The sequence below is a fragment of the Sus scrofa genome, chromosome 2 (genome assembly GCF_054392235.1).
Source record: "Sus scrofa isolate SSC_HxYL_T2T_F1_AM1 chromosome 2, Sscrofa_HxYL_maternal_Yorkshire_Landrace_v2.0, whole genome shotgun sequence".
Taxonomy (NCBI): domain Eukaryota; kingdom Metazoa; phylum Chordata; class Mammalia; order Artiodactyla; family Suidae; genus Sus; species Sus scrofa.
Window position 1 is genome coordinate 152,533,662 of NC_139384.1, and position 12,140 is coordinate 152,545,801.

At 39.7% G+C, this 12,140-nt stretch overlaps 1 protein-coding gene across 2 annotated transcripts in view; it reads right to left on the minus strand.

The window, feature by feature from the left end:
- The window catches only part of PFDN1 (prefoldin subunit 1), a 66,296-nt gene extending 56,579 nt beyond the window's left edge, over positions 1-9,717 (minus strand). For both annotated transcript variants that reach the window (XM_085014789.1, XM_005661736.3), the window contains exons 1-2: positions 9,673-9,717; positions 6,458-6,624 (exon numbers count right to left, since the gene is read on the minus strand). In XM_085014789.1, coding sequence (XP_084870915.1) covers positions 6,458-6,624; positions 9,673-9,705 — 200 coding nt within the window. In that variant the 5' untranslated portion in view covers positions 9,706-9,717. The remainder of the gene's footprint in view (positions 1-6,457; positions 6,625-9,672) is intronic.
- Between the last annotated feature and the right edge of the window lie 2,423 nt (positions 9,718-12,140).

Genomic DNA, 12,140 nt, shown 5'->3' on the forward strand with positions numbered 1-12,140 from the left:
TTAGGAATAAAATAGTGCACAACTATATCATCAGCTTTAAAATTACTTCAAATTGACTGGAAAACCACCTCTACGGCAACAGGAAACTGTAAAATGGTTCCAAAACTTGAGGTAGCAATGACTATACTCCTTTCTATTAATATTTAACATAGCCAACCTTAGACAAACTGCAAATGTTTCATCTTGGCTTTTCTAAATGTCACAACTCAAATGACAAGTCAACATTCACACTAACAATTAAAATCTCAACAAAAGCAACATAATATTTTAAACAAAGGGCACTTCAACCAAGCTGTCACCCAATTCAGATTTCTACATCCTAATTAGTTGAAAAACTGCTCGGTATTTAGATTTTTTGTTGTTGTTGTTAATTTTATTTCCTATCAGGAACGTAGCTACTGTTTTCATTTTCTACCTGTGCCACATTTATCTTAAGTTTTATACTTTTGGATCTTTCAATCACTAGAGATCAACCATCAAATTACTTCAACAAGTAGAAATAGCAACACTGCTCCCAAAGAGCAATTTCTGCATTGCTAGACACTTATCTAGTTGGTAGATTTATACCATTGTTCATTCTTAGTTCCTTAAATGTAAAAAATATCTGCAGAATGGTAGCATACTGCTAAATTAGTTTAAATATGGTACAAAGTTATTTTTAGTTAGGTTCAAGTTTTAAAAAGGCACTAATCATTCTTCTCAAAGGCTAATCTACTCAAGTTCCTCCCATATTAAAAAAATAAAAAGCTTGATATTTATTTCTCTTAGAAAGCCCAGATGTTATTTATGTAATGCTTAAGCAAAAGAATATTAGGATAATGGACCTAACATCAAATTAGAGTCTGGATCATACCTATTGTTAATAAAAATAAATGTGACATTAATTCCAATGATGGCCTTTACAAACACTGTCATTGCTAAATGTCATCTATGTGCACTTTCAAATCTAATTCCAATTTTTAAAAAATACTCTTCTACTATGCAAAATTTAGGAAGAAAACTCCCATAAACCATTATAAACTGGTTGTTATTCACACACAAAAAAGAAACAAACAAACAAACATTCATGTAACATTTATTTAGGATCTGTGTCTATTCCCTCCTTGCATGCTAGAAAGATGCAAAGACAAACACTTCCAACTATTCAGACAGATCATTCCACAGTTGTAACTTTCATCATAGTTCTCAAAGCAGTATAGTGAGGTCAGCTCACAAACAGCTTAAGCAGCAAAACTAGAAATTGGTGGTAGTAGTATCAGGCTACATAACAGCCTCTCCAAAGAATATGAAGTAAGAGAACTAAAATGTGCTGGCAACAAGCCAAGAGACAGGATGGAATATATAGCTCTGAGCAACGAATATGTAGGGCTTACGGTATATACCAATTCATCATCTCTTACCCTGTAGCTTGATTTTCCTTGTTTTACCCCAAAACCAGCCATCTGTAAGAAGTACTTAACACCACAATTTTCTCCGTGCTCATGGCTGGAAAGGAATCTGGGCTTGCAATGACTTTGTAAACTAATCGCATACCCTAAAAAAAAAAACCTGACTTCCATCCTATGTGAGGATGGGGAAGGTAAAATACATAGAATTATATTGGTATTATTCTGCATAAAACAGCCTTTATTCTCTAAGGATTATACTGCCCCCAAAGTAATTCTAAAGGCTTGGGTTTTTCTACTTTGTTAGTTCTGACCACCTCTGCAACTGGTTGGCATTCAGAATTAGTCAAACTTCTCAATAGATTTAATGAAGAATCCTGTCAGGTCAAAGGACCTGATTTTGGTCATAAACAATTCCTTCGACCTTAGCTAAAAAAAATTTTTTCCCCCTCTTTTTGGCTGCCCCTCAGCATACGGAGTTCCCTGGCCAGGGGTAAGATCCAAGTCGCAGTTGCAAACTATGCTGCAGCTGTGGCAATGCCAGATGCTTTAACCTACTGTGTCATGCCAGGGACTGAACCTGCATCCCAGTGCTGCAGATACACTGCTGATCCCACACCTCAGTGGGAACTCCAAAATATGTTACTTTTATCATTTCATCTTTATTGAATCGTATATTAAAACAGCATAATAGGAGTCCCCTTGTGGAGCTCCCTCTGTGGTGCAGTGGGTTAAGAATCCAATTGCAGTCACTGTGCTGGGCCAGGTTCGATCCCTGGCCCAGCACAGTGGGTTAAAGGATCCAGTGTTGCCACAGCTGCACTGGTAGGTCACAGCTGCAGCTCAGATTTGATCCCTGGTCTAGGAACTTTCATATGGCCTGGATGCACCCATAAAAAAATAAAATAAAAAGTAGGAGTTGTCTGGTGGCACAATAGGTTAAGGATCACTGTAGCATCTTGGGTCACTGGCCCAGTAATTCCCATATGCCCCAGGAGCAGCTAATAAATAAATAAACAAACAGCATAATAAACTCCAATTCTTTGGTTTGTTTGTTTGTTTGTTTGTTTTTGGTCTTTCTAGGGCCACACCTGCAAAATGTGAAGTTCCCAGGCTAGGCATCGAATCAGAGCTGCAGCGCCGTCCTACACCACAGCAACAGCAACTTGGGATCCAAACCACGTCTTCAACCTACATGGCAGCTCACAGCAACACTGGATCCTCAACCCAATGAGCAAGGCCAGGGATGGAACGCACGTCCTCATGGATACTAGTCAGGTTTGTGACCACTGAGCCACAACAGGAACTCCTAAACTCCAATCCTTACTGACACTTTCTAAACATTTTCTTTCTAAAGAACCAAAAGAAAATGCAGTTATTTTAGACAAGAGAATCATATTCAATTCAAATCAATGTACATTTAATACCTATTTTGTGCCAGACATTATGCTGAGAACTGAGAAAACAAAAATAAATATGTATATGGTCTCAGAGAGCTGACAACATACTTGAGGAGACAATACCATTTCAAACTCTGTCCATTTCTGCCCTCTACCCCTACCCCCCAACCCCCCAGCCCCCCCACCCGCCCATGTGCTCTACTAACCACAGGAACAAAATTCCTGGTATCACTTAAAGTGTGAATAAGCTGCCAGGGAAGATGGAAAAATCTTGAGAAAAGATGAATTATGTCTTGAAGGATGCAAATTTCACAAGAGAAACTAGGATCCTGCAGCCCAAGGACAGAATTAGCAAAATCAAGAAAGCACAAAAACATGGCATGTGTGAGGAAGCCTATGCAGCAAGGGTAGAGATAATAATTTGGGGTATATGTGCTACTACTCTTCTACCTCACCCCGAGACAGACATCACTAATCAATTAAAACATGTTTAAACCCACATGAGACTCAAATTCCTTCTCAAAGGTAACCCAAAACCAACGGATGGAGTTAAATCTATGAGATGAAATCTATGTGCTGACCTGAGAATAGAAAGAGTGGGATTTGAGGCTAGAAGGGTAAATTAAGGACAGGTTATGATAATGGTAAATGCTAGACCAATGAGTTTAGACTTTTTCCCATGGGCAAGTAAAGAAAAACAGAAGATTTTATGAAGGATAATGACGTGATCAATTCTGGCAGATGTATGAAGAAAGCATTTGGACCAAGAGAATAAAGACAGAAACAACAGTTAAGAAGCTATTACAATAGTCCAGAGCTAGACACAATGAGGCCTGAATTTCAGGGATGACATAAATCTACTGCAGGTTCTAAAAAAATTATACTGTTTTAGATTCCGTAATTATTGATTTTAAGACAACTGAGAAAATTTAGTATTCTAATTAAAACTTCCAAATAATATTAAAAAGGAAAAAGAAAAGTCAAATGAAGGTAAAGACTAGAATTAAAGAAGTGAATCACAATGATACTCAAGATTACTCAAGACTATAAATGCAGAAATAGATATTTCAGGTTTAGCATCAAGAAGGAGAACTCATGACCAGACTAATACTCAGCAAGTCTTTTCTTCCTGAGGGCACTAATACTCCAGCCAAACAATAAACACTACCTTACATGCCCCTACAAATGCAAGTTTCAAATTCACACCCCCCCAGTGAGATGCAGAAAATACAAAAGTCAAATTTAGAACCAGTCTGAAACCATTTAAGTATTCCACTTTATCTAAACATTTAAAACTACACATTTAAGAAGCATAATTTACATGAAACAAATCTGTAAACACATCTGTAGAACAGGGGTTCTACCATTAACTAATTTTTTTTTTTTTTTTTTTTTGCTTTTTAGGGCCGCACTTGCAGCACATGGAGGTTCCCAGGCTAGGGGTCGAATTGGAGCTACAGCTGTCAGCCTACACCACAGCCACAGCAACAAGGGATCTGAGCCACGTCTGCAACCTACACCACAGCTCATGGCAATGCCGAATCCATAACCCACTGAGCAAGGCCAGGGATTGAACCCACATCCTCATGGATCCTAGCTGGGTTCATTACTGCTGAAACACAGCGGGAACTCCACCATTAACTAATTCATATCCCAGTCTTTAAACTCTACAGTTCTTTGTGTGGAATACAACATATATGGAGCACTTTGGGCAGTACGCAAAAAAAGTAACTCTCCTATCATTTCTGCAGAATGTTTAATAAATTAAATTATTCTAATAAAAAATTAAAACTTCACTGTAGATCGAAAGGACAAAGATAATCAAAGAATTTTTCTATTCTGGAAAGAGATTCTTTAGCTGTTTTGAACAAAGGCTAAAGTAATGATGTGAAATCCAAGTGCGACATTAACAAGCATGCTAGAAAAGCTTAAGACTTAAGGATATTCACATTAAGGATAAAATTATCCCATAGCAAATACAACAACACAGTTCACACTGCATAGACACATTCAAGGGTTCTACTCTGTCCTCATTCCAATTTGTGTCCCAATAACACACTCTCAGAATCTCCTTTTAAAACAAGCTAAAATGAAAAATATGAACTCTGGAGATAAAATTTATTTGTGGTATATTATTTATTCTGAGAAAGCAAATCAGTTTATCATATTCTATCTCTTTTCCAGAAAGATATGGATTAGCTAGTCAAGAGTAGGATCTATTTCTCATGATGTCATTCCAAAGCCATTACTAAATGTTACACATGTTATGCTTCCTTCCAATCAATCACAAAACAAGTCATCCTAAGACTGAGGTCAAATTCCTTTCTAACTAAAAGATCTCCAAACTTAAGTAATGGTCCACTTAGTAAGTAATATTCAAAGACCAAAATTCAGAAAACCCTCCTCCTGTACCTCTCTTACTTATTTAAAGAAAAAAAAAAAAAAAAAAAAAATCTGTCTCTTTGAGCTCATTGTGATGGAATGTGACCTGTAGCTAAGGGCTTCTCCATTCCTATTTAACTACTTAGAAAACAAAAAGCAGGTCTATTTTTTCTCAAAAGAGTAATTTTTTTTTTTTTTTTTTGGTCTTTTTGCCTTTTCTAGGGCCGCTCCCGCGGCATATGGAGGTTCCCAGGCTAGGGGTCAAATCGGAGCTGTAGCCGCCGGCCTACACCAGAGCCACAGCAACGCAGGATCCGAGCTGCATCCGAGACCTACACCACAGCTCAGGGCAATGCTGGATCCTTAACCCACTGAGCAAGGCCAGGGATAGAACCCTCAACCTCATGGTTCCTAGTCGGATTTGTTAACCACTGCACCACGACAGGAACTCCCATAAGGGTAATATATTTTTAAAAGGAAAAAAGTGAAATGTAGGTGGTTAATCATATAATAATAATTAGAACAATAGGTAAATTGATTTACTAGATTTCTCATGTATGACAGAATGAGTGTATTTAAATGACAACTGAGTATTTTTATTTCACAACACTAGTCAAACAACTAAAAGATTTATAATGTGAATGACTACTAATAATTAGGTTGCTAAGGGGAGGTTAAAACTACAACTGCTTAAATCAATCTTCACCCATAAAACTACTATAAACATCTTTTCATAACAAATCATGTTTTTATCATTCAAGTTACACGCTTATGTACGTAAGTAGAGAGAAGAACAGGGAAATAAATATTTTAAAAATGTACTTCAAAGTTAAAAATTAGGAGTTCCCATTGCGGCTCAAAGGTTAATGAATCCGACTAGGAACCATGAGGTTTCGGGTTCCATCCCTGGCCTTGCCCAATGAGTTAAGGATCCAGCATTGCCCTGAGCTGTGGTGTAGGTCTCAGATGCAGCTCAGATCCTGCGTTGCTGTGGCTCTGGTGTAGGCCGGCGGCTACAGCTCCGATTTGACCCCTAGCCTGGGAACCTCCATGTGTCGTGGGAGCGGCCCTAGGAAAGGACAAAAGACAAAAAAAAAAAAAAAAAAAAAGAAAGAAAAAAAATTAAAGACATCAGTTTCTCATTTAAAAAAAAAAAAAGAAGATATTGACTAGACAATCTTTAAAGCTACTCTGATATTTTAATTTAAATTTTAAAGTGAACAAATTTTACAATTTAATCCAGACAAAACCTCTTCCAAGATAACCCCCTTAAGGATATATTTTACTTACATTCTTCCTACACCTTCATACATGTTGGTCTCATCTACCAAAGTCATAATCTCCGTATCTGTAAGATGTGCATGCTTTTTTGTCCTGTTGAGCTGTTCAATCTGTATGTCTGCAAGCTTCACCTTCTGTTGAGTGTCAATAACTTTAGCTTGAAGCTCTGTGAAGGCCTTAAAAAAAAAAAAAAAAAAAGTCCTTGATTTAGTAAGTGAAACATTTTACAGAAAATATTTAAGTCAAATTTAAACATATTAAAATAAAGCCTGCTGAGACAAAGTTATAAAATTTGATGTTTGTTACCTGCGCAAACATCAATAAACGTTCATATAATTATAAATGATCAAGCCACTATGCTAAATATTCTTGACTCTTGAACAACTCAAGGCTTAGGGGCACTGACTCTCCATGTTGTCAAAATGCTGAGTACAGGAGTTTCCTCCTGGCTAGGAGGTTAAGGATCTGGAGTTGTCACTGCTGTGATTCTGGTTATAGCTGTGGAGCACATTTAGTCCCTGGGCTAGAAATTTCCACATGCCTTAGGCATGGCCAAAAAAAAAAAAAAAATCCCAGTGTAATTTACAGCTGACCCTCCATATAGCAGTTCCTCTGTATCCTTGGTTCTACATCTGGATTTCAACCAATCACACAGTGTGTGGTACTGTAGTAATACCTTTAAAAATCTATGTACAATTGGATCCCCGCAGTTTAAACCTGTGTTGTTCAAGGGTCAACTGTTTTGAATTTACCCAGTCCTCAAAAGATGCTGTCTATTTGAAGCAGCAGAACAAAGACATGGTAAATAATAAACATATCAAGTAGCAGGTACCCAAGGAGTAATATAGGCACTAAATGCAACAGTCAGCGGATGAAACCCAGAGATCCAAAACAAGAACCATAAATGTAACTACTCACTACATTTATATTTTACAACTAGTTTTCAAAGCACTTTCCCACATTTTTTGAACTATTAATATGTAAATATTAATATGAGAACACTAATAGATGTAATAATAAATACCTCATTTACTCTTCTCAACAATCCTGAGTTAGGGCAAGCAGTTTCATCACCACAGCTTATAAATTAAGTAACTAAATGTTTGAAAGAGATATAAATGACTTGCACATGGTTGAACAACTAAGAGGTCTAAAAGTGAGCTCTTAAGTCCATTTCTTGACTTCTAGTTCAAAAACCTTTCCGTTCTGCTGTCTATAGTAATATTCAGAAAATGCATATTTTAAGAGAAGGACAAAAAAGAAAATATTTGAAACACTGGAAGAAGAATTATATCATGACAGAGGCACACACCAAGCCAAATCTGACCCTTGGGTACCCTTAACTCAAAAAGCTCCTAGGTACTCTTGTTGAAGAGCCTAGAATGACTTTCACATCCTGTCAAATTTATGCCTTAATACTTGAATAATAATTTTTGTGGCTGCAATGCATGGCAAAAGCTGCTATTTAACTTCTACTCTGGCTTTGTTCTCACCTACTAGTAAGGTTTCAAAATTTTGTTTAGAGTTAGAGGAGGTGCCTAAAATGTCCTACTTGTCTCCACTCAAAAAAAAAAAAAAAGACCCGAGCTCCCACTGTGGCGCAACGGGACCAGTGGAGTCTTGGGAGCCACTGGGATGAGGGTTCAAACCCCACCGGCACAGTGGATTAGGGATCCAGCATTGCTGCAGCTGCAGCTGAGGTCGCAGCTGTAACTCCAATCTGATCCCTCGCCTAGGAGCTCCATATGCTGTGGGGTGGCCAAAAATGACCAAAAAAAAAGACATTATAAAGACATTAGAATATCCTTAAACAAGTTTTTTTGAGTTAATTTCACTGGTTGTCAAAGCTACCCAATTCAAGTCTGTACTCATTTAAGTCTATAATCGTTTAAGTCTGTAATCAATTTGTCTGCAATCAATTTAAGTCCGTAACATTTTCTTAGTTTGCATTCATTGCCCACAGGTTTCCTAGCAACAAATTCAAATAATACTGAGGTAAACCCATTCACAGCTGTACTCTATTGTTGGCTCTTTCACTAAACCCTGACTTAATTTGAACAGAAAAAAAAAAAAAGGAGGGGGGCTTTTAGGATGCTTTACGACACAGTTTGCTAAGGAACCTAGTATATTGTTAAAGCTAAGATGGGACAGCATTAGAGACCACGTAAAGACTAAAGATACAAGTTTCGAAACAAAAATGGCAAAAAGGACATACACAAATCCTCAGAGCAATAGTAAACAGCTTTGCTTATTGGGTGCAAAAGCTATTTCACCTGCCCTATGTCTGACACAAAGGTTGACCGGAATGGTTTTAGTACAAGATGCCCTTCTGAAGTACCTAAACTAATGGCCAAAAGGCGGGAAGGCAGAAAATATTGGATTCTGATCCTAACCATGGCCTGAGTCTTTTCTGTAACTGTTTTTATTTCTAGAAAAGTAAAAGTTTAGAGCAGATGAAGTCTAAGATCCTTTCCAATCCCCAACCCATCCCCCTCTCAAAAAAAAAAAAAAAAAAAGATATGCTTTTGAGTTGGTAGCGGTGTCACAATCCTGACAATTCTTTAAGTGGCAAAAACGTCTCTGAGTAACAACACATTTACAGGCAACTATGGGAAGGGAGAAACCCAATTCCTTCTGATACCGATTCCATTTAGAAAACTTTCACTAGACTTTGCTTCTTTTTTGACAAACCCTTTAAAAGGGGAGGGGTGGAGGGGCTAGGGAGGGAGCCAAACAGTGCTGAGAATATCTGATTTAAGAGTATGTCGCGATCTTAGAGGTACGGGATTGAAGAAGTGGCCTAAAAACACAGGTTGGACCTGGAGTTTGTCAAAGCAAATTAGGATGCAGAATTACGGATGCCTCAGCTCGGGCAAGCTGTCTCAAGGGGCTCCAACTTGAAACGCTCACTTCAGGCCTTACAATAGGACTGAAGGCTCCAAGAACAAGGAAAGGGCTCTGGAGCCCGGAACAAGGGACTCAAAACAGCTATCGGCCCGCCAGACTTAACCAGCCCCAGCCCTACCAGCTCTCTTCCAGCAAAGAGCTGCTCGCCCCGACTCCAGCCTAAGGCGACCCAGTCCCGCCTGAAGGACTCTGGGAAAGCATTCCCCAATGCCCTGGGACCTTCTTCCCTCCGCGGGACTTGGGCCTCACTCGATATTCTTGTCTACGGTCCCGTTAGCTTCCAAAGAGAAGCCTGCCTGCTCAAAACCCTCTTTTACCTTCTTCAACTCCAGATCCACGGGAGCCGCCATCTTGATTCCCTCTCTGCGCCTGCGCGCTGGGAGAAGGCCGGAAAGAAGGGTGGGGGAAGGGCGCGCCTTGGCGGATCGTCCCCTTTCCTTCTACGCCTGCGCAGGAGCCGAGCTGCTTGGTTTCCTCCGCTCTCCAGCGCTAGGAATCCCCCCTCCACCCAGAGAACCCTAGATTCCGATTAAAAGCACATGTTTCTCGTGACCTATAGGCTTGGCCTGTTTCTCCACATCCTTCCAGACACCGCACCACGCGCAGATTTCGTGCATGGTTTTAAGTATTTTTGACAAATACCTTAGTTTGTGCTGCTAAATTGAGATGTATGTAGATGAGGCCAAAACCTCTTCAGTCAGGGTCCCTGTGCTGTCAGGGAGGACAAAGAATCCCAGGAGTTTGCATCCTGGTGCAGAGGAAACGAATCGGACTAGGAACTATGAGGTTGCAGGTTCGATCCCTGGCCTGGCTCAGAGGGTTAAGGATCCGGTGTTGCCTGAGCTGTGGTGGAGATCACAGACACGACTGGGATGGCTGCTGTGGCTCTGATGCAGGCCGACAGCTACAGCTCTGATTCAACCCCTAGCCTGGGAACCTCCATATGTTGCGGCCCTAAAAAGACAAAAACAAAAAACGAAAATTCAGCCCACGCCTCATACATGCCAATATAGAGAAAACCGGAAGGCTTAGCCGAACTGTTCCTCCAAAGAACTTAGTTATACTGAACACTCATGGAAGACCTTCTTGACACAGTGGTTCTCACAAACCAAATTAGTTTGTTTCAAATATATATATTTTGGAGTTCCCGTCGTGGCGCAGCAGAAACGAATCCGACTAGGAACCATGAGGTTGCGGGTTCGACCCCTGGCCTTGCTCAATGGGTTAAGGATCCGTCGTTGCCGTGAGCTGTGATGTAGGTCGCAGACGTGGCTCGGATCCCGCGTTGCTGTGGCTCTGGCGTAGGCCGGTGGCTACAGCTCCGATTAGACCCCTAGCCTGGGAACCTCCATATGCCAAGGGAGCAGCCCTAGAAAAGGCAAAAAGACAAAAAAATTAATGAATAAAATAAAATATGTATATTTTAAACACGCACACAGAGATTCTCTGGTCCTTATCCCAAACTTAATTACTTAGAATCTTTGAGATCAGGGCCCAGAAATTTGCACCTTTGCAAATGCCCCAAGTGGTCTGCAAACCACATTTTGAGAATCTTATGTAAAATATCTGGCATTTGAACCAGAGGGATGGCTGGTAATTGGACTTTTAGAAATGAAAGAAATGGATGTTTTGCCTAGTCTAAAAACCTGTAAGAGAGAGGAAAGGGCAGGTAATTTAGAACCAGACAGATTCCAAGGTAGCTAAGGTTTGGTCTACCTTGTGCCTAGATATGTCTGGTTCTACTTACTAACTGTGTAGCAATAGAGTTTGTCTCCTTATTTAATATGGAAATAACAATATTATTGAGTTCCCATCATGATTCAGTGCCAATGTACCCAACTCACATCCATGAGGATTAGGGCTCAACCCCTGGCTTTGTTCAAGGGGTTAAGGATCCGGTGTTGCCTGTGACCTGTGGTGTAGGTCAAAGATGAGGCTCAGATCCTGCATTGCTGTGGCTGTGGCATAGGCCAACGGCTCCAGCTCCAGCTCAACTCTCAGCCTGGAAACTTCCATATGCTGCAGGTGCAGCCCTGGGGGGAAAAGAAAAAGAAAAAGAGAGAGAGAGAGAGACAGAGACAGAGAGAGAATAATAATATTACCCTAACAGTGTTATGTGGGCAAAGAATAAGATCAAGGTGAAAAGTTCCAAGTTTCACACAATGCACAAGTAGATACTGGATAAATAGTTGTAATTAAGTAGCAGTTAGCATTGTTGTGTTTGCCTTTCAAGGTCCAGCAAACTCTTCCTTTATTGTTTTTGTTTTTGTTTACATTACTTGTCACACAGTTATCAGGCAGCTGCTTTATGCGGGATCTCACTTCCCAGACCAGGGATTAAACCCTGCATCAATGAAACCACTAAATCCTAACTGCTAGACCACCAGGAAACTCTCTGTTAAAAAAAAAATCTTTATTCAGGTATAATGGCATATAATAAACTGAATATATTAAAGTGTATAATTTGATAAGTTCCCATCTAGGAAACCATCTTCATAATTGTGATAATAAATCTATCGCCACAAAAGTTATCTAATGCTCCTTCTGCTTCCCCCTTAGTCTCCCCCCCCCCAATCTCTCTGGCAATTACTGATCTTCTTAAGTCTCTTTAGATTTGTTTGCATATTCTAGAACTTTATAGACATGGAATCATACAGCATGTTACTCTTAGCCATCTTTCACTCAGCATACTTATTAGGAGATTACAAATCATCTTTGATCCCTCTCTTTCTTTCATTGTGACCTCCCTGCCCACAGCAGCAGGGAAAAAATCTAAAAGAAAAAT